At 42.2% G+C, this 23,169-nt stretch overlaps 1 protein-coding gene across 6 annotated transcripts in view; it reads left to right on the top strand.

Moving 5' to 3' along the window:
• The window catches only part of NEDD4L (NEDD4 like E3 ubiquitin protein ligase), a 140,994-nt gene that overhangs the window by 54,153 nt on the left and 63,672 nt on the right, over positions 1-23,169 (top strand). For 3 of the 6 annotated variants that reach the window (XM_084304394.1, XM_084304393.1, XM_084304396.1), the window contains exons 3-5: positions 11,883-11,964; positions 16,654-16,692; positions 18,345-18,398. In XM_084304394.1, the coding sequence (XP_084160520.1) occupies positions 11,883-11,964; positions 16,654-16,692; positions 18,345-18,398 (175 nt within the window). Of the gene's footprint in view, positions 1-11,882; positions 11,965-16,653; positions 16,693-18,344; positions 18,399-20,939; positions 23,021-23,169 lie in introns of those variants that run through there. The other 3 variants (XM_084304392.1, XM_084304391.1, XM_084304395.1) reach the window with 1 other exon arrangement.

Below are 23,169 nucleotides of genomic sequence, written 5' to 3'. Positions count from 1 at the left end.
TAGTATGAAGAGGTGAGATTTTTAGGATGCTTGGACACAATGGATTGCAAGTTTGTCTCTTTGGTGAAAGATAAGGTAAGGATTTCTGTTCCTTCTGAAAAACATTTCTTTATTTTAGTGCAAGTAGTCACTTCTGGCTTTGCTTTAGTCACAGTACGTGTGAACCTTGTGGGACTGTGAGGGGGAAAAAGCTGCTTCATTTCTCTTTTAGAAGAACTCTTTAATACATTTTAAATGGTATGGACAGGAAGACAAACCCCTAGAAGCTCATCCTAAAGGAAAAAAAAACAAAAAACAGACCATACACTCTGAAACATTCTAGTTATTTTCTGTATGGTTTTATTGTACTTCTCACTTAAAGTGACAAGAATAGGGAAACCTGTCAATGGTTATTGAGATAAAAATAATAGAGACTGTAAAAGTTATTTGTCTTGTAACATTGAGGTTTTACTACTCTTCATAAAACTTTGGTAGAAGTATTTATTTCCTATCTTAACCTTAATAATGCATATTTTGAACTTTGTTTCCATCATCCCTTTGAAACACTAGGCAAAACTTTAATCTTTTAAAATCAGTGATTACTTTCTAACCTGCACTAAGTGCTTGTGTGCACAGAGTCGTCTCTAAGTATTTTTAATGATGTTGTAAAACATTTTTCAAGGAACTTCCTCTTGCCAAATACAGTCTGCATTCTGTCCTGCTGTTAATTACTGTTCATTACTCCCGTAAACTTATGGAGACTCGCTGAGATGGATAGTTTTGAAGAGTGTATTTTACTGACCTGAATTTGTAAATTATTTCTGAAGGTATATTGGCTGTACAAGTAGATCTCTAATAGTACACGTAGACTGCAATCTACAAAAAAATCTCAGTATGAAACTCAGTCCAAAGTTTGCTTTCCCCTGAGTAACCGGGCAGACTGTTTTTATGCTGGTACTCACATTTTCTAGTGTTTACAAAATCCCGGTGAAAATGAATATCACCCCCTTTTGAAGACTGGGCAGACAGATAAGTATGTAAAACCAAATGAAAACAACAGCAGAACCTGACAGGTGAGTTCTTGCAGGTTTAGTTGTGCTGGCGTCCCTTCCCCATACCTGGATGTTTGGCCTGCCCTGTCTTTACTCTATCGTGCCTGGAAAGTGGCAGACTGGCTCTGTTGCTCCACCTATAAGGAGGGGATAAGCACAGCAGACTGTGCAGAGCTCTCCAGTTGTGGTGCAATAGTATAGGATATTAACAGTTTCAAATGCATTCTGCTTTTGCTGCTTCTTTTGAATTTGGCAGAGGTCAAGTTAAATTGGGCTTCTGTCCCCAGTGTCCCTCAGCTGGGGTATGGTCAGGCGTGCTTTGTGGAGCCAGAGGTTGCGGTGGCTGCCCTGCTGCAGCAGAGAGGCTGCCCGAGGGAGAGTAGGGAGAGTACAGGTAGGTTAGATTGGGTAAATGGGGGGGAGGAGAGGTTGGATGAAAGCTGACCAATAGCCAGGTGGAGATTCCCTTAAAACTATGGAAATAATTGAATTTGGATATGGCTTCAAGAAAAAGCCTTCTCTGCCTTCATGTTTGAAGATGTTAGTACTTTTCTAGACAGAATCATGTGAGCTGTTGATTAGTTCCTTTCGTGTGTGTGAAACAGAGGTGGGAAAGGGTTGGCCCAGTAGGAATGCATATGCATTTCTCACAGAAGCAAAATTGTCATTTCAGGCAAGACTTGTCTCCTTTGAAGTAATACAGCTGTTCTGAAATGTGAAGTTTGCCTTCATGTGAGAAGCTTGGCATGCATGCACTTGCATAACGAGTGGTACTAAATCTTGTACTTTGGGAGGTGTTTTCATATGTAAAAATAAAAATGGAGCAGTGCAGGGCTTAGTAGTTTCATTGTTCTTTCACGTATGCGTGTGCTCTCCACCCCCTTCTTTTATGGCTTAAAATAAAGAAATAATAATTTGGATCATTGTCAAAGGATGCTTTAAGACCTGCTTTCAAATCTGGTTCAAGAATATATAGTAAATATAATTCCAGACTCAAGTAAACAAATAAACTGTTTATGGGCTCCAGTATTACAGTACTCTGAAATAACATAGTTTTTAAAAAGGTGTTGGTCTGTTTGCTCTTTTATTTCAGAGATATATATATATATATATATATTTTTTTTTTTTTTAACAAATCAATGCTTTGTTGTCCTCCCCAATAAGAAGAGCTGTAAGGTTGCCTTTTGAAGCTGCAGATCTAATGAAGGCTCTAGAATTGCTTGACCTTTAAGAAAATAATAAATACAGAGTTGGTAAAAAGATGACAAGTGGGTAATTCTGAATATGTGAGGCATTTCAGAAGGTCAGGAAAAGGCTTTATTAAGACCTCAAAGTTTTTATGGCTGTTGTTCTGCCAAACCCACTTTGTGCTGCCTTGTGATTATGATTAGCGGAACGTTTCTTGTTAACAGAACTCTCTTAGGATTCCAGTTTATTCTCCAAAGAACTGTGATCAGCTCCATAGTGCTGCTAATCTGGGTAGGTATTGATGTTTTCTGTAGGTTTGGGCAAATCATGTCAAGATGGCTAAGATTGTAATTAATGAGTTTGGGATTTTGTAAGGAGGAGCGTTATAGATAGGTGTTCAAGAAATCAACTCCCATTCATCTCCCGGCACTAGTGAGATAATGACTGGGCTCATTTCTCTTTATTTACGAAGACCTGACTTGAAATCCCTGCTTAGTCCCTTGAATGCCTAATAACACGTGCGGAATGATCTGCTGACTTCTGACAGCAGTGGGCGATGACGTTGTATAAGAAATTCAAAGCACTAATAACCCTGTAATCTTTCTGATTGCAAGAATGGCTGTGCTGACCTCCTTCACTGCACCTGGGGGGTTCTCCTTCCTTTTTATGTTGTTGCGCTGTGCTATGGATAGAGCTGGGGTTGGCTCTTTTGGTATAATTTCTCCAGCGATACTTAGGAAGGAGGAGTCCTATAGCAGGTGAAAGGGTCAAACTTTTGTATACACTTCCTCCTATCTCCCTTAATCTTCAGCAAAAAATTGCTTCTCCCATGTCAAGAAGCATCCTCGCGGACACAGAGGGTATTACAGCACTACTTTGTTCTGTTAATCGTAGGTTTATTATGCCCAGCTGCTGCAATCGGGTCATCTCTCTGATGGCAGCCTCCTGGTCACAGTGACCTTGCTTGCATTGCGTGGCTTCCTGTGTCAGCCTGCCACCTTCCTTTGCTGGCGTCCCTGGCGTTGCGCTCCTGTCTGAAAGCCAGCCAGTGTCGGGGCAGCAGGGGCAGGCCGTGAGGAACTGCCATCTGCGTTGTCCCTGGGCTCCAGGCTTCTGTCCCGGTTCCTATATCCACTTTCGGTTATTACAGTAATGCTACTAGAATGCTGCTGTACGTTTTCACTTACATATCAACTGCGTTAACAGAAGTCCATGATTTTTTTCTATTTATCACATGGCAGGCTTCATTACGATTGCCTTCTTAATACCAGCACTGCTTTAGATAAAAACTCATGCAGGTTAAGTTTTCGGCTTGTAGCTTTCTACCTGAATTATTTTGCTGAGCTTCTGCATTTGATGTTCTGCCCTCTTCTCAACACAAAACCAGTACTTTGGCCGAAAACTATTTCTATGGCAAGTTTTCTAAGCAAATTGCAAAACTATTATTAGTTCAAACATTTGTCAGGTACATGATGTCATCTGCATGATTTAAAGGGCTTAATTCTACTCATCCAGTGTCATGCTCTTAAATTTATCTAGCACTCAGTTTTAAAACCTGATGCAAATCAGCAGTGATTCAAGCCGGAGACTGATGCTGACAAGGAACTGTGGAATGACTTGCCTCATTTGTTACTTATTTTTAGAGCACAATAAAAGTACTCATACATCACTTCTTATAACTGTGGTTACCAGGAGTGCCATATAGGGTTTTTATATAATGCTTTCTTCAGGAATGAACTTTTCTCCATTATAAAAGTCAAGAAAATAATACTCTATCTTAATGCCCATACCTCCCCTCCTTTTTATCCATCAGTTTCAGGGTGAAAAGATCTGCTAACTACAACTTGAAACTGATCAGTCTGCTTTCTGTGCACAGAAGCTCCCTATAACCTACTTTGTTGGTTTTCCTCAGTAATCTTAGCAGGTGTCTTTATTTTTGACTCTTCTGTGATCTGGATCGTCAGGATTTCCCTTCTTTAACACTTCTACAAATTCTGCTGTTAAACAGATGCCTGGTATTTCCTCTTGTCTTCACATATGTTTCATTCCACTTCATTGATACTTTTCACAGTACCTTTGTACAGATCAGATACTGTATTTGTCCTTGTGCAGATTTTCCTCGAACAGTTTTATAGATCTTCATGCTATTACCTAATAAATCCATCGGTTTGCCTTGCATGTTGCCACTGTAAAGCTCCTTCAGTGCTTGCTTCTACTACGCCTTTGACATGTAATGTCTGTTCTCTGGGATACGTTTTCATATTTCATTTTGTTATTGTAGTTGTGTTACTAATTATGGATCTGCTTCTTTCCTTGTCCTGCCATCCTTCGATATCATCACCTGTTTGCTCAGTGTGTTCTATTATGCCGGCTCTCTGAGAAGTCTCAACCAGTCTGTCTCCTTTTACTTTGCATGTTTTGTGTTTCCTGGTAGAGGTACTGATCTCAGGAAGTTCTGTTGTGCTACTTCCATGCATGTCTCTCATCTGCTCTGTGATAAGATTTATTAATAATCAGGAATGAGAGACCAACATCATTCTGTAGGTATTAACCTGTGTCCCTCTATTTGGGACACACTGTTTTTAGCTGCCTGAGGCCTGGTGTGGCTGAATGTGCTCGTGGTGGCTGAGGAAACCTGCTGGTACTACCTGGCAGCTGTAGAGATAAGGAGCAGCAGACTGCGTGTTACTGCTGCAGACAGTTGGTTTGGTTTTGCTTGACACCCTGCCAAATTCCATCTGGTTCCAGGCATGTCTTTGTCACCAAGGGCCACGAGTGCTGAGAAGGGCAGGGAAAAGAGGTTGCTAAAAGGCATGCACGAGGTGAGGTAAAGCAGACTCAGGGTGAGTTACAAAATCTTGGGCAGGCACCCTTATTACAGGGCCACTAGTGGTCTAGTCAGTGTCTTTTCCACATCCCTGTTTTTGGGGCTGGACACAGTCCAGCACGTGTGGGCACATCATCACTTCCTTACTTGAGTACCAGAAGCTTCTGGTGCATGAGCACAGATTATTGTAGAAAAGACAGCTCTGAGGTTTAATTATGCAATGGATTAATTATGCAACAGAAGCTCGGGGCGTGTGTTTTTTTTCTTTTTTAAAGGGTTTTTGTTTGTTTGTTTTACTAAGTGGAGGTCTTCCTAATGAACATTAACGATTTGAGTCACTTCTGACTTTTCCTGGTTGAACAGATTCTAATGCCAGGAAGAGAGATGCAAACTACAACTTATTGGCAGGGACTACGTTTAACATTATTATGCAGCAAACCCCGCGGAACGCTTGAAGGTAGTGGAATGAATGGTTTCCTCCTTTCCCACTGTAGCTGAATACAGTAAGTGCTCGCTAGTAATGGTTTTATTATATAACAAATGCAGAGTTATTAGAAATTTAACAAGACATGTTGTTGAATAATAAGCACTTTTCTTGGCCACAAGAATAGAAAAGTAGTGTGTTTGTCAAACATTTAAATTCCAGGGAAAAAACACACATTTTTAATTTTTCAAGATGGAATCGGGTGATTGACAATGAAAAGGCAGATTATAATATAAATTACTTTTGATGGATTTTATTTGAATGTTATACAAGCACAGGTTTCCTGGCAGGTCGTCTCTAGTTTTCTGTAACCCTTTGGGTATGATTAATGTTGAATCCTATAGGGCTGTGTTAGTGTCCTTGCTCTGATAACAGAGCTCTAATTCTGCAGGCATTTGAGGCATTTAGTTTGTGGATGTGAAACCCGTGTATTTCGTCAATATCTTCTGAATTACAGGCAGTTACAAATTAGACTGCTTATTTGTTTGTTGCAATCTGAGCCAGACTCTAAGTAACAAGTTTCTTAAAAGCTTGACTTTGTAACTTATTTATAGACTTCCAAACACCAGAAGTTTAATATTAGTCAGATATATTGTAGTCAACAAGAGTTTGTGTAACTGCAATGTAAAGAATTGCCTGATTATATTTATGACTGTTGGAAACTCTGTCGTGTTACTTGGGAAATTTGTAGAAGAATGCTCCCAGTGCCGCACGGTTGGCTTGCTGAAACACGTGCTGCTGAGGAGCCAAATGTAATAAAGTGCTTGGAAACCGGGGAGTGGCACCAACACAGGAAGGAGGAGAAGAAAGGGGTTAAGTCTGCTGGATTAAGGAATAAATTGCAGTATAATTACTCAGACTACACAATAATATTTTTTCATTTTTAAAAACATAGCCAGTCCATTTGAGCACCTGTACCCTTTAAAATATTGAATATTGAAGTGTTTTAACATTTTCTGTGTAGACGTTGATCTAAATTAACGAGCAGCGTGCAGTCTGATCTGGAATTTTACAGCTGGGGCAGGGACTTTGCTAATTTCAGCCCTAGCTGAAATAGCCTGGGTACAGAGCCCTTTAACCATCGGTGGGAGGGAACAAGCATGAACTGTGCGCGTGTGTTTTTAAAAACTGGCTGGGATCGGCGAGTCCTGATGCTTTTATTTGGGTATGACTGTAGGACCGGAGGGAACCTTAGAAGGTCTCTGGTCCAGCCTTGCCCCCGGAGCAGGGTTAGCTCTGGGATCACACCAGGTCGCTCAGGGCTTTCTCTAGTCAAGACCTCCAAAGACGCAGGCTTTACAGTTGCCCTGAGCCCCCGTGACACTGCTCGAGTCCTCTCCGTGAAGTAGTGTCCCCGTATATCCAGCCTGCATCTCTCTGCGTTGGTGCCCCCTGGATAGCAGCCCCGTGCTTCAGCAAAAGGCCTGCCCCCTGCTTTGGGTACCGGCATGTGGGCTGCTCGAACAGTGCGGTGCCGTGGGAGCTCGAGGGAGCAGCGCCCTGCAGAGCAAGGAGTGCGTCTTGTTTGCTTGACCCGCTGTCACATTGTGCGCCTGAACGTGCCAGCTGATGTGCGCACAAAAGCGGGTTTCAGGGCTTTGTGTTGAGAGGCCTGCTGCCTAAAAGCATTAGCAGATCACTGCGGAGAATTACAAGTGTGTGGGAAACAATAAATGACAAGCTTTTATTGTGTGTGCTTGACCACTTGAGTTGGCTTAATCCTGGTCATGGTGACTGCCTTGGAAAGCCTGCATGGGTTGCTTTGTGTCCGTGCTGCCTGTTGGCATGAAAAGTGGGCCTGGTAAAGTCACAGGGAAAAGGGCCAGAACGATGCACTGCGGGCTTAATGACATGGAAATGACCAACGTGCGGTGTTCTCAGCATCTGGTGATTCACGTTCTCGTCTCAAGTGCATGCCCCGTCCAGGTGTATCCAGGATCTCTACCAACCAGAACTGAATGGATAAACTGAAATTGCAAAACAAAGAGTTTTTAGGTGGGACAGATGTGAACACCACGTTGGGTTTGGGGGCAATTCTGTTTCAGTGGAATCTGTAGGAATCTGAGGCAGCTCCAAATCTTCATGTGAAGCTGGGCAATTACATGTGGGTGCCGCAGCCCTGGCCCAGGCTGCCCAGAGAGGGGCTGGGGGCTCCTCGGGGAGGTCTTCAGCAGCCGCCAGGCCATGGGGCTGGGCACCCTGCTCGGGGGGCTGCTGGGCCGGGGGGGCAGCACCTGCGACTCCCTGCCCACCCCAACCGATCTGGGACTGTGTATCAAGAGTCCTGCAGTAAAACCTTGTGAGACAGAGCATCAAAACATGTTCTGAGTTGTACTGGGCACGTCTGGTTGGTGAGTGGCCTGGTGGATGGCCCTTTCTGTGCAGGGAGAGCCATTGCTACGTGCTTTGTAAATGGCCTTTCTGTGAAGTACCTGAGACTGGGACTCCTGCCTGCCTCCACTGTAGCATCCCTCCAGGAGAGGCTGAGGCCAGCTGACGGCGTGCTTGTCTTTCAGAAGTGTGTGGCGAACACCTCCTCATCCTTCCTTGTGTGTCTGTCCTTCTTCCTGGGAGCCCAGGGAAACCTCTTAAGCATAACGGGTGGGTTTCTCTGGTGCTTTGCTCTGGCCTTTGTTTGGTGGTTTGTTTTGGCCTTTTGTGTTTGTGGTTTTTGTTTGTTTGTTTGTTTTGTTTTGTTTTGTTTTGCTTATAAAAGATTTTGGTTTAGTTTGCTTTTCATCTTGTTCAGTATCTGAGAACAGGTGTTCTAGTGATGAATCCATATGGTTGTGTTTTCATGACCAGAGTATTTGCATAGGTTTTGCCAGCAGTTACTTTTTGAAAATAGTGCCACGGCCTCATTATGGAGATGTTTAAGTACCCCTGACATCCTCTGCCCAGAAATACTTCTTTTTTTTTCTTTTTTCCCTAGTTCTGGCAGGTAGCGTTAGAGTTCAATAGAAAAAGCCTTCATTTATGATGAACAGGAGTTTAAATGGTATGTTATAGGAGTACACCAACATGCTGATATTGAATATTGAAAAAAGTTAATGCACAGGAGTCTTGATCGTTGTTTTCTGCGGATGCAGAAGACACCCACGTCCATGGTTTGGGAGGTACGTCTGTTCTGTGAGCTCCCAGCTCAGCGTGACCGCCCCGGTGTAGCAGCAGCAGGCAGGGTTAAGGTGATCTGCTGCACGCTGGGGCTGACTTAGCTGGAACTGCCACGTGGTGGGAGAAGCAGAATAGGCTGCAACGTTTCTTATCGGCAGCTACTTCTAAGTGGAGAAATGAAGTGGTTATAAACTCAGTGCTCTTTGGTATCTCTTACTTACGTCCTCTTATTTTTTGATGGAGCAAGCAGAAGTGAGCGTGGCAGTTATTTGGGTAGCTAAATCCTTCTGGGAGACTTTGGCTGGGAAGCTGCGGTCTGTGACTGGGATGCTCTCTGTGCCGCTGTTGCTCGGTGAGTTCGGTGCTCTTATCCTCACTTCCAGTGCCACAAGAAGCTTTCCTTACACGGGAAGCTTCATGGTTCTTTAGGACAGATGATGGGTTCAAAGGAGAGAAAAAAATGTCAACTGTCAGATCAGTTGAGGCAGCTGCAGCTTCCCGGGCTGTGAATGAAGTGCTCGATTTAGCAGCAGGTAAGGCAGGCAGCGTGACTGAGGCCGCTTCCTCTATAAGCTGTCAGCAAATCCCATCAGTCACAGCCTCTGGATAAGAAACTTATGGTGGATCTCAGCTCTTTCATCCTTTACTTTTTATTTGTGTCCTTATGCTCTTTTTAAGTTTGCTTGTTTATTTGTAAATGCTTGTTATTATTAAAAAGAAAAAAAAAAGCTTAAAGACCAAAACCAAGCTGGCTCTGCATTTCATGTGGCTTAGAGATGTCTCTACCAAGGGCTGTTTTCTATCTGTTCGCGATGTTTAATTTGACAAAGTCAGTCAGGTAGACTTTAGAAAACATTAAGATGACTTTAGAAAAGGGAAGGGCAAGGAAAGGGGAAGAAACTCCTCTGCCCTTCCTCTTGATGCTCCTTCCCACCTCTGCTGTGCATTCTGTCTCTCCTGAAGCAGCAGCTACTAGCATGCCTCCACTGGACCGAGCCACAGTACTGACTGGGCTGAGAGCTGACCTCTTTCCCCCCAACAGCTGCTTTTGACTCGAATTCTTCCTCTCACCTATACCCGTGGGTAGCTCCACACGGAGGTGTTCCCCACTGAAGACGGGGGCAGCACAAGGGCCAGAACAAGGAGCTGGGGCAGAGCTGGGTGCACTGCCGGGCAGGCTCACAGTGCCTCAGCATCTGTCAGGCTACGTGCTTTTTTTTAGGAAGTGATTGCCCATGAGTAAATAGTTGTAAAGATCTAGGCGTTCAGATAAACTCCCAGCTCGCATTCAGGAGTGGAAACTTGTACAGTTCATTGGCTGTTTTAGAGCAGGCTGAGGGGTCAATAGTTCAGGAAAGGCTACATTTTCTTACTCAATTTTGTAAGAAACCTGTTTTTCCCTTGTTAAACAAACAAACAAAAGTCTTGCAAAAAAAATCTGTTGCCTCCTTCACCATTCCTCATTTTTCATGGATATTGTTGTGTGGTATCCTAATAGCAATTATTTGCATTTTTATTTTTCAGATGTTGATCTTAGTGTTGGTTCTAATATTTAGTTATGGAAACATTTGTATTTGCACCATGCAGTTACAGCAAACTTGTGTCTTTAGGCAATGATGTTGATGCTCACCTTGAGAAGAGCATTTGAAAAGACGAATAACACTGAGGTCTGAACGAGTATTTCTTCATGGTTTTTCATGGTGAATTCCTTGCAAGGGGAATGGGTTTACTCCTCCGGTTTTGTTACTGTATACTCAAATCAGAACGAGCTCAGGATCTGTGAATGCCTATGACAGTTTTCTTGCATCTCTCCCCTTCCAGTGCTTTCCCCTTTCTCCAGCTCAGTGACAGCACAGTCTGAAACGTGCAAACCTGATGGGTGTTGCAGGGTTTCAAGTAGTAGAAGTTGGATATTTTGAAGAAATGGTGTTAACTCTGATCTATCGAAGCTGAAAAGCGTATGATTTACTTCGATGAATGTCTGGTTTCTGCTGCTTCTTGTAATAGGGTATTTTTCAGTAAATATAGGTGGCATGGTACATTAAGCAATTCTGAGTGGTGGTAGCATTTCTTTTTAATCACTGTGATGCTTTGTTTCCTGTCAGACCTTGGCGCTCAGTGATGAATTTAATTGCAGTTTAAGTAGGTGCATTTATGTGCATCAACAGATAGGATAATCCTGCACAACATCTTGTTTATTTGTATGTTATTTTCACTCTGCAGTGTTATTTTCCAAGTAAATTGAACTCCTAGTATAATGAACACTCAAATGCTGATTATTCTTTAGCAATACTGACAAACAATTATTTTTCAGTTTTATGAAGTATCAGAGATGTATTTGAGAGAGTCTCTGCAAGTCTGAATGAATTAGTTGGATAGCCTCAGTGTCTGCTGCCTATCCTTTCTTCAAAAGCATCCTTGAACTCCCCCTTCTAGAACGCTCTTTCTTGCAGGAAGAGAAGGTGCTAGGAGGCTGTACCATGCAAGAGGTTACTGCTCTGCGGTAGTAGTGCTACTACCCCATACTGGCAGCTACTGTCTCCCTGCTGAGAGAAATAAGGAAATGCAGATTTGGAGGACAGCAAACCTGCAGCACAGTGACAGGGATGAGCAGCTTGGTGAAAGCAGTGACCTCCTTTAGTGCCACAGCCTATGTCTGAAAGACATCTGACATACAGAGCTGTATGGCCTCTGGAATATGCACGTCTAGTTCCTTAATTCCTTCTCCTTCAGAAAAGAGGAAGGGGGGGGCGGGGGAAGAAAATCTGAAGCCAGGCTCATCTGTGCTAGCTGGTACAATGCTGTGGACAAGACCGTCCCCAAATAAATTTCAACGGGATTAGCTGTAGTGGTGGTTCTGCTTGCTGCTCTGCAAAGCTTAGAATACCCCATGGCTGCGAATTTGATGGTCACTATGCTTCATCGTGTTTAGAAACGGTATTTGAAGGGAGGCTGAATTATTTGCTAGTGCTGGTGGGCAGAACTTGTATGCAAGCACGTGCTGTTTGTCCACAGCAATGGGAGAAAGCTGCAAGTTAGTGCTGTGGTCAGTATGGAGTGAGCACATTCAAACACATCTTTTAAGTGTTTCCGTAGCTTGTTACAGTACATTGGTTTCAGTAAAAACACTTCCTCTAAAACTATTTAGCTGTTATTGTTATCCCATTAAATGACAAACTTATATTGAAATTACATTTGGCTGTGAAATTCCCATTAAATGTGACCTCTTCTTTTGCAGTGACCCCTACGTGAAACTTTCCTTGTATGTAGCAGATGAGAACAGAGAACTTGCCCTGGTGCAGACAAAAACTATTAAAAAGGTATGCGTATACTTCTTTATTTCATTGTTTTGGAGACACTAAGAACACCTGAACCTGTTTCTGTAATGTGGTACAACACTTAACTTGTCACATACATGTATAGAAACCCAATAACCCATTCTTCTTTCAAACCAGAATGAGAAAACAAAGGTATACGAGTTCAATGCGTGTGATCTGTTGTTGTTTCATAATAGCATTTTTGCATATATTCTTTCTGTAAAATACCTTCTTTATAGCCTGTCTAGCTTAGTTTTGTGTAAAGTTTGTGAGAAAAACATTAATTTTTCTGAAAAGCAGTACCAAGTTAGCTGGTGTAGTAACAACATGGGCTGTGACATTTTTTGTTTCCTCAAATAGGTTCAAGATTTATAGCCACTTCTATGTAAGTATGTGGGAGGTTTTCTTATGATTCCCATACCTCGTTTTTGTAGAAGGCAGGGCATGCTGTCATGCCCTTTCGTGGGACACGTTTGCACAGGCCTGCCTCCTGGTCCTGGCGTCATATCAATGGAAAACACATAGGCTAGATAGGTCACTTGCAGGCTGTATAATACCTGGCTATAATTGTGCTATAATATCAAATGGTGTGTTCTCTCCGAAGTCTGGGATTGGTTTTGTTTTATTATGGAACAGCAGTATTCATAAGAAACCGTTACATCAGTATCTGTGTACTGAAAAATCTTTCTTACATTGCAAAGGTTACACCCTACTGACAGCCCATGCATTAGCTTTTGGGGGCTTGTTTGAAAATGGATGCTTCAGCATTCCTGAAAAATGATGGCTTTCTTCCTGTCACAGCCAAGTCCAGCCCTTGTAGCACTTGTTTGTTCTCCTAAAATAGCATGGCAGCTTCTGCTAGCTGGCAAATGCCTGTAGGTGGGAGAAAGATTCTGATCTTTCACCTTTCGCTTGAGTGGAAGGAAAGACTTTGAACACGAGGTGGTGTGAATTGCGATGGGCTGGATGACCTCCAGAGGTCCCTTCTGACTTCAGCTGTTTTGTGACTTTGGATGAAACGCAGGACTGTTGTGATGGCAGAGGGGACATGTCATGGCAGATGTGGGACAGGTCATGGAGGTGCAAGGGTCCTTTGGCTTGGGGGAGAGATGCTTTGTAGCAAGTCCATGCAATAGGGGTGGGGAGGTGAGGAAGTGTGGCATGGATAAGGCTTTTTTTGTCCCCTGGCTTTGTAGGAAAAAATGGTGATCACATCCAGAGCTTTATTGAATGTCTCATTTCTTCCAGTAGCAGTGCAGTTTTTCTTGGGGTGTTACAGTCAAAGCAGATTGCCTTATGTCTATTTTTTTTTTTCTTACTCGGATAACATTGCCTGTATTTGGAAGGGTGTTGCTAGTGTAAAAGCATGAGTACTAAAGAGATGGCATATTTGGCTCCTAAATGCCTGAAATGTGGTGGCTATAGAAGAGTAGTGTAAAAGTTACAAGCAGTTGAAATGAGAGCATTGGCTTGGAAATAAGGTTATAATGTTATTGCTGAAATGATAATTACCATCTTTGGATGTGTGTGACAGGTAGGAGAATAAGAGCTTCTGAGAAGGCTACCATAAATAAAAGCCGTAGTGAAGTTGCGAAAGCATTGTGTTGTTTCTCGGAGGGAAGGTGGTAAACTCAGGGATCCTTGTGCTGCCCTAGGAAGGAGAAAAAGGACAGTGTTTGTCTGCAGTTGGACTTCTGTGCAGAAGGCTGAGGGCGAGATGATGATGATGTACTCTTGGGATTGCATCTGCCTTCTTTCACTGTTTCTTGTAACTGTCACTTAGTCTGGACTCTCTCGGTTGTTTCCGTAATAGTAATGTTAACTCATCCTTTGGAAACTTCTCGTCAGTCATTTCATTATTGAATTGAATTTCATCTTGTCTGCCCTCTGAGCAGTTTTCTTCCTATGCAACATACAACTTGTGTGTTTATTTCATGAATAGCAAATGTGTATGTTGTCTTCATTTTGAGTTGCATTTATTAAGGAAAAAATATTGAGCAAAGTCACTCCCAGGAGCGATTCTGAAAGACCCTGATGATTATCTCCTTCTAGTCTGCAGCTTTTAATGTGATGGCATCTAACCCTTCACCTCTTCCTTATTTTTCTACTCGTTGTCTTCCTCACTCGAATGGGTAAATTTCTGTGTGCACTGGCTTGCAGGAGTGCTTATAAGAAGGCATAAGGGACTGCAGTTTCCCCTTTTTATTCTCCTTTTAAATTACCAGAGCAGTTATCTGATAGGTGTCCTGCTGTACAGCTGGGCCTAGCCTCCTGAAGTGCTTATGTACAGCCAAGCAGGATTAAACCTACAATGTTTCCTTACTCCGCAGAAATAAAGTTATCAGCAAAGAGTTTGGGATGCATCTGTCGTGATGTAGGGATGCTGAATTTCTGAGGCTGTTTGTTTTGCTTTACCTCCCTCCACACGTCTAGTTAGTCCAGCTGTGGCGTTTGATGAAAGCCTTGCGTTTCCTTTTGGAGCTTTGTTTTGAATGACTCGCTAGAAGTGCTCTTTTGCTCTCTTGCTGTAGTAAAAGAACTCTTTGCCATTTTTAAGCTGCTCAGTATGACCTCTTCAAAATTTTTGCTACTACTCAGCGTGTGATTTCACGTGTCAGTCCTTTCAAAAGTCCAGATGAAGACTATTCAGTTTCCTTGATTTGACTGCGTTGAGCTTTGAAGACTCCAATTCTACTTCAGTTGTGACACCAGTGTCTTCCTACTGAGCCCTGTTACCTTTCTGCCTTTACCATAGTGTTAAACACACAATTTCCTACATCTAAAAGTGTTGGGTCTCCCCTGAGAGCTTCATTGCTTAGTAGCATCTCTTCTTTCTTTTCTTGTTCTCTTTTTATTTATATGGTTGAAGAACTTTCTTTGTGTTTGTTCTAATATCCTGTGGAAGATCTAACTCAGCTTGACTCTTGGCAGTTCTTTATCTCCACAATACTTGCCCTTTTTAGGATGTAGCTCTTTTTGCTGATGAGTCTTTTTGTTGTTGTTTCCCTGCTAATACCCTTTCTGAAGTGGTTATTCATCCATTTATTTCTGGAGACTTTCTTTACAAGTGGTTTTCTCCTTTGCTGTGATTCTAGTGTTTGTGCTTTCTGACTTGACCTATCAGTTGTTGTATTTGTAAAGGTGGTAACAGTCACCAGTTCATTTACTAAAGCTTGTGCCTCCTAATACATCACACGTTCCCTGAGATTTGTAATTGTGGTTAAGTGGCATTCAAAATCATTGCATTATTGATTGGTAGTAGTGCCCTCAAATTTAGTTGCTAAATTACATAAAAAGGCTCTGTTGCCAAGAGCAGCCACAGTGAATGAATACAAATATTTGAAACATAACATTTTCCTATATTGCTTCATCGTTTGAGTAAATACATCTTTGCCCATATAACGCAAAAAAGAAAAATAAAAAGCTGAAAGTGTCTCTGCCCCCTATTCCACCACTGTGATCGCTGGTTGTTTCTTTTGTGAAATGTTTTCCTGCCCCAAATCAGAGAGTTGTTCAGGATCCACATCTAACGTGAGTACAAACCTTAACCACCTGCATAACCGCTTATAAAGGTTTAGAGGTTGAAGATTTTTATTACATCTTTCTTTTTGTAGAGTTATTTCACTTTCTCATTCTATAGTTCTTAAATCTTCTGGAACAAGGTTTTTAAGCTTCAGTATTTGATTATCAGTTGTACAATGTGTGTATATATGTGTCGGGTTGAGATCCAGCCCACGCTGACAGGGGAAGGGGCTTTATGAGAGTCAGCATTGCGTGGCACCCGAGCGCATGCTGAGCTGCGCACTGACTCACGTTTCCTTAGCGCAGAGAAGTGCGTGAGCCACTGTGTCCTGGACGTGATAGATCTATTGCGTCTATATCGAGCAGTTCGAGAGAAACAACCGAGATTGTCCTTCTGCTCTAATAAAATTTTGGTGGGTGTAGAGCCAACTCCTACCATCAGCTCTTCTGGTAAATCTCTGCTGTGTGAGAGAATGAGGGAATGGTTTGGCAAGAAAACAAAGCCATTGGACATATCGTACTAGATTTTAAATTTATCCAAATCTGAAGTGCACAAATTGTTAATGTTTGTAGTTCTAGTTTTTTAAACTTCAATTTATGATTTCATGCTTGAGCTCTGTTAAGATTGCAAATGAAACACATTTTATTCTAAATGTTTTATTCAAATGATTAAATTGAAACTCTAATCCTCCAGTCTTGGAGGAGATTAAGAAGAGTACGGTACCTGTTCAAAGGACATAACCTTTCCTTTTGTTCTTTCTTTTTAATCTATATAATGTGACTGCCCTTATCTTTGCAATACTAATGTTGACCTTGTGTTTAAAAAATATATTTTTCTGTCTTGATGTAAATAAATGTGGAGAATGAAATACCTGAAGGTTTTGTTTCTGTAGATTTCCAGTGATTTCCCTTTTACTCACAGAACAGCATTTATGCTTAATATCTATTTTCGGATCATCTGACTCAAATATCTTCCCACATGTGGTTTACTCAGTAGAGAAGTTCTAAATCATTTGACAGCAATATTTTTATTTGCATTATTTTGTTATGACATGCTATTTTCTCTCCTTGTGTTTTTCTAGAAAATTGTGATTTGCATGCACATTTCAATAATTGCAAAAGTGCAAACCTAAGGAGATCTTAGTGTGTTAATGTTAATTTCTTTTACAGACACTGAATCCAAAATGGAATGAAGAATTTTATTTTAGAGTAAGTTTCCCTTTACTTGCAGTCATTATAACATGTATGATTTATCACATGGTGTTTTATAAGGTTGGGAAGAAGCTTGTTGTCATTGTGTATGTTTTCTTAAAAAATGCTTGTCCTGATGTTTGCTGTGGTCTTAAAATGTTAGTGTGGTGGCAAATTATCAGAAATATCTTAGGGAACTGTAGGAAATTCAAGCTATCATGGCAAAAAATAATGAAATACAAATGTAGAGAAGCAATACTGAAAAAGTAATTTATCTTGACCTTCATATAACTTGCCAAAATAAATCAAAATATGCTTTTTTTCTTGTAGTTTACTTCTATCTTTTTAGATCTTTCTTAAAATGAGTTAATAGTTTGTTTCACCAAAAACTGTGTGACACAGTTTCCTTAGTAGGTGACTTCTCATCAGAAGAGAAAACAACTTCATATTTGAAAATGAGAAAGGAGGGGGTTAAAATTGTTATTATCAGAACCAACATAGTATAAATGAGAAGGATGATAACTTTATTTACTTGCTGAAAGTATTTTTCTGAGGAAGAATGGCTTAATTTTACTGCAGCTGTAGCTTTCACGAAAGGAGGTTAGGTAAAATTTCAGTGGTTTAACATCTAATCTTAAACAGCTGCTTGAGAACAGATGTTGTCATTGTAGATTGTTAGAAATGGGTATCCTGTCAAACTTTGTTTATAGCCCTAGCACTTGACTGTCCTGCCAATAAGATCATTTAAATCGTTCCCACCAATATTATTGCTATACACATTTTTTTAAGGTTTGAACAGAATTTTGACTTTTAAACATGTACCGAGTAGTTTTTTCTAGATTGTAACTGTTTAATAAATATTTATATCTCTGAAAATTGTCTTTATCTAATGTTTTCATTTGTGTAATAACTCATGAGTGGGAAATATGGACTCAGAGTTGCTTCTTTAAGCTGTGCAGAGTCGATAGGAACTGTCTTGACACTAAGTTCATTTTGACTGCCTGGAGGCTTTCCATCTTCATCCCGGTGGTCCTTGATAGTTGCACCCCCTCGTTGCGGAGGTGACCCCAGCAGCTGCCCGCAGTGCAGCTGGGCTTCAATACTGTCATTTTACCACAAAGTTGCTACCTTCAGAGAACCTTTTATGGCAGAGTTCAAATACATTGCTCTTAGCGTAGAGGACAAATTACATAGAGATGACCATTATGGCGATTGCACAGGGAAGGGGAGAGAAAGGAAGCTCTGTAGGTGTCATGGATGAGGTGAGCTGTGCCGCTGTGCTCGCCACCGAGGTCCCCACATGTGGCACAGACGGAGGCTTACCTGAGGGGGAAGCTGCTGGGATGCTGCCCTGGGACATCTCCAGGCTGCTGTCAGCCTACATGCAGCTTGGCCTCTCTTCAGAGCTGTCTGTAGACAGAGAGGCGTGGTAGCTGTCCTGCACTGAGCACAGTAAATAAGAGCCTTGAATATTCCCTGGTAGGCTAGGTCTAATTGCCGTAGGGTTTAGAAACAAATTGTTTGAGTGCTCCAGTTTAAGTAAAACTAAAATCCCTAAGACCTGTTAGTCCTGTTCTGTTTGCCTTGGTTTAATCGTTGTATGAACTAGCACCCGTATAGCGTTGTTATCAAGCGAATGAACCTAAAGCGATATTTTAATTTTCTCACAGGTAAACCCAACCAATCATCGTCTCCTGTTTGAAGTGTTTGATGAAAACAGACTGGTGAGTGCTCCTTCATTGTTTCAATGATCGCAGGCTGTGTAACGTGAACGGCAAGAACACAGCACATCTTAATGGGGTATTTTTGTCTGTACATTGGTGTGCTGGGCAATACAGGTTAAAGCATAAAAAGCGTCTATTTTATGGACAAATGGAACATTGCACACAGGAGCACTCTGCTGGCTCAGAACACTCTTAAGCCAGTATTCTGACAGTGGAAGCCACATCGGATTCTTCCTTAGGCTTCTCTGATGTAAACTGATAAGCAGTCCCAGCCCTTTTAGTCACTTACAAAGCAGCTGCTTCATCCTCTGATCATTTTAGTGTCTATTTCTTGTACCTTTTAATACTTCTTAATCCTTTTTTGGGATGTGGTAACCAGAGCGCCACTTAAGACTCAAGAAGCGGGTGCATGAAGGCTCTAGGAACTGGTAAAATAATGAATGCTCTGAATTTTGCATTCAGTTCTGTCCCCAGTGACACCTGACATATTTTCAGGGTTTTTAGCCTTGAAATTCATTTTGCTGATGCAATAGTTGTTCTAGAGAAGTCTCTCCAAATCTTAATTCTGGTTCCTTCTGCTAGCTTTGTCTTCTGAAAATTGTAGCACAATTGTTTTTGTTTATGAGATGAGGTATTACATTTCTTGGTTGGGAGCAGTACAATCTCTACGAAAATTGCTTGCCTTATGAAGATAAGGATCAGTGTTGTGAAGGTATTTTTTCTCTAAACAAACATAATATGGCAATATCAATCTCCAAAAATATGTTGTTTTTCTGTGTGTTCCTATTAAATATAGAGCAAAGAAAAATAAAAGTTAAAATATTCTGGGGGAAAAAAGGACTCAGTGAAACAATACTATTTTGTATTTTCACCCCTTTAGGGTGAAGTAAACTGACAAAATGTAATAAATCTGTGACAGCATGTATGTAGACTGGGCTGACTGAGTGTATTTGTTGGCAAAGATGATCATAATGAACATTTGCACTATCAAAACTCCTATGCCTTTTGAAGTTAAAGGAGATCACCGGTCAGTTCTTCCTGGCTTTAAGGCGCCGTGCTGCCAGCGGATGCAAACAACACTGAAGCAGCAATCCTGTAACCGTAACTGCGCGCAGGGTATGTAAGCCTGGGCTCAGGACTGCGCTGACATTCCCGCGTGGCTTGCGTGTGCCCTGGAGGATGGTTGGAATAAGTTTGTGTTGGCGTAGAGGGCAAACCTGAAACTCGTGGAAGAGGCTTCGTTCTAGCCTGCAGAGGGCAGTGGCATGTGTGGGGATGTCCATGTGTGACAGTAAAGGGGTGACAGTTCAGAAGAAATTCCAGTGTGGCTGCACAGTGACAGCTGACAAATAACAGTTCTGGTATACTCATTTCAGATACACGTTGCTTATGATTTCCAAGTTTCTTGTATGTGGTACTGGCCTTATACTGGTACTTTCAGTACTATTTTATACTTGAACCATTTTCTGGCTGCTCTTTCTGTGATCTTGCTTCTGTAGACAGCCTTCCCTTAGGCTGTAGCCCTGGGTTTAGGAGCCATTGCTTTCCTTTCAGGTGTTCTGAACAGTTGGCAAAGGAAAGCAAGTACAGTGGGATTTTTAGAGTAGCAATTTTCCATCTTATGTTTACAGAATGAGAAGCATTGAACAGATTTATTTTGGCTTTTGTGTGAAATACTCATTGTGAATACTTGCATGGTTTTGGCCCCCATAAGAACTCTTTCTTCATGTCCCTAAATTATCAGAGCACTTTGTCTTTGCAGTATGTCCTTTCCTTTCTTTTTCCCCAGTCGAGACAAAGAACATATGATGCAAGCTTCATCTTCAGTGCAAAGAGACACTGTCCTTGCGTAATGTTTTACCTGGAAAATAATAATAAAAAAAAGTCAACACCTGTGCTTGCACAAGGCAATTCCGCAGAACTGTTGCTGTGTACAAGCTATTCATGTTTTTCTTCTTATTGGCTCGTAGTCTGCTTAAAACAATAGTGGATTGTGCTGGCTCTTGGCAGTTAAATCATTCTAAGCTTCCATTTCTCTTGTGATTGGTCGTTTTCTGTCTTTTGAAAGCAAGCTGCTCGTGTATGCTCGTGTACAGAGGTTTAAATGTCTAGAGAGAGTATTGACCCGCCACCTACAAATTTTCAGAGCTGTTGACAAAACTGTAAAGCTTTCGAGTTCTTCTAGGGAGCAGATGTCCATGTATTTAATTGAAGATACACTGTCTCTTTTTGTAGGTAGGCTTTTTGCTAAACACTTTCCTTTCTAGTATGTGCTAACAAGTGCTGTGCCGTGTGCATCAAATGTGAGTATCCTCGGATCACTGATTTTCTGCATGTAGGGTGTTTGTTTTGCGTTTTGGTGTATCCTGTCTGTCTGTTGTTCTTCTGAGGTCTTTTGGCTCTCAGAGAGCGTAACTGTATTCCATGCTGGCAGTCACACTCGTGGTAATATTGCTAACTTTCTCACTGGAGGCTGGCCAGCAATGGGCAGAGTTTCTGTACGGTGTTTAAGACAAATCAGTACAAAACGACATGCAACACCCGTCTCCGGTTTTCACTCGTCTTCACTGCCTGGTAAAACTAAAAAGAAACTTTATTTTCTGTCACTTTGCACATTTCTGCTGTTTTTAATGTGTGAGAAGTCTTTGGATATGTAGGGTTGCTTTGTTTGTTGTGGATTTTTAATTATTAAAAGGGACCGAGCAGGCTAGTGTAGGCTATATGACGTCCACAGGGACAATGCAAAAGCCGTGGCTTTTTAAAGGCAAGAAGTTTGTTACTTAATCACGTTATGAGCACAGTTAAAATTGAAAGCATAACCGTGCTATATTTATTCCCGTTCTGCCATGATAGCCGAATGCTGTAACGCACACCCAAATGTTAAGCTTGAAATATTTTTTCTTATTTGCATGTGGAGTTGACTTGCTTTTAACACTAAATCCAAGTGTTTCTGTTGCAGTTAACTTTTCGTGTGCTTTATACAAATGTGCTGTACGAATACGATGTGGTTTAGATTTATAGCAGTGCCGAGTGTGTTTGCTGCCTTAGTCAGCTGTGAGAGCTCTCCCGCTGGGGCCGGGGCCGCTCCTCTCTGATGGAAAAGGAGCAGCTGTGAAGGTGCTGTTTCAGGCTCTTGCTGGCATTAAAAAACAAAAAAACAAAAAACAAAACCCCCACTAGCTTAGATTGGAGAGGGGGAACCAGGCCACGTGACTCCCACCATCCTACCCTATGTCACAGTGTGTAGGAGCGCTGATTGCTCTTACCCAATCATGCCTGGAATGCTGCTTGCCACTTGGGCTATTTCTGCTATCTGTCGCTATCAGTGCTGCAGTGCTAACAGTTTGGCAGATGGGACACTTTTTCTTGGAGTTTATGTCTTTGGTTTTTAACTTCTGGCAGTGCCTGAATTGTTGCTGTTCTCCCTCTCCTTTTCTTCTTTCTGTAAAACCATGGCCCATCGGCTGCGGTTTCATTTTGGCTCTGGGCGAAGCAACACAGCCCCTGAATCGGAGATCCTCGACCGGGAAAGAGAAGATGACTTTTTCATGGCATTCCACACTTTGCCAAGAAGAAACAGTCCTCACGCTTTCTCCCGACACGGAGCAGATTATGGTGGGGGCAGCGATTTTCAGGAAGTGGGCTCCTTAAAAAGGAGCACATCCATGTTTATTCCCCAGCTGCTGAACAGTATTGACGTGCGTCCGACGAGAAGCTCGTCGATGCAGATCTCTCTTCAGCGCAAAGCTGCGAGCGACTGTGCGGATGAGAGTGCAACCCTGGAATCTCCCGAGGAGACGCTTCCCTGTAAGTTCCCAGACTTCAGGGAGCATTTTGCACCCCCTGTTGAAAACCAGTCTTCCTCTCTGGGCAGTCCAGAGGTGACTCCTGACAATTCTCCACCCGGGCTGACGGAAGAGTTAGGGCGACAGCTTAATGGAACTCCTTGCTGTAATCAGAGGATATTCTGTACTATTCCCTCCAATAACCAGAGCGAAGATGCTCCATCTACTGCCCAAGAGGATGAGACAAATGAAGCAGCTTCAGGTTTAAACATAAGCGGTGTGAGGATTCAGCATCGTGCTTCCAGTGTAGACGTGCCTCAGGTTACTCTATTACCCTTTGGATCTGAGGCTCAAAATAATGCCCCCACCCCTGAGCCCCGGCGTTGGTCTCTGCAACATGTGCCAGATATGTCAGCAAATTCAGGGAAAAAGTTCTTTGTTCTCCAGTTACAGCAACCGCAGGCAAGTGGGACCGGTGGCGAATATAACTTTGGTTTTACTGGGACAAAAGGGGACAGGTTGGTCAGGTATCCTCGGATACGGCTAGAAAGGAGTACCTCCTACCCTGTCCAGCCACGACCAGAAGAAATTAGCCCCGCAGATGATGGAGTGAATTCAGAACTGCACGGAAATGGAAGGAACGGGTCAGAAATATCTAGAAGCAATTCAGTAGAGAGGATTCCTCAAGGGCAGGGATGTTTGTTTAAAATCAGACCAGATCAAAATACGAGGCAACAGCACTTCAGAATCCTTGTCACCCGTAATCCTGAAGAACAAAATCAGGTTGTTGGTAAAGATGGTCGTGGCACCCCTGGCCCTACACCAGCCGGCACCACGGTAAGTATGATGCTGAGTGTACTGTGCTGCTAAAATACAGAATTGCCATACAAAGGCTTCTGAAATTGAAGCAACTGAAGGGCTTCCGTTGTTAGTGCTAGAACGTTCTGCGTTTCTCTGGAACAAGCTGCAAATCATCTCTATTTCTA

This window comes from Netta rufina, assembly GCF_964035555.1.
Source record: "Netta rufina genome assembly, chromosome: W".
NCBI lineage: Eukaryota > Metazoa > Chordata > Aves > Anseriformes > Anatidae > Netta > Netta rufina.
The sequence above is the reverse complement of the archived record's forward strand: the minus strand, read 5'-3'. Positions and strand labels throughout refer to the sequence as shown.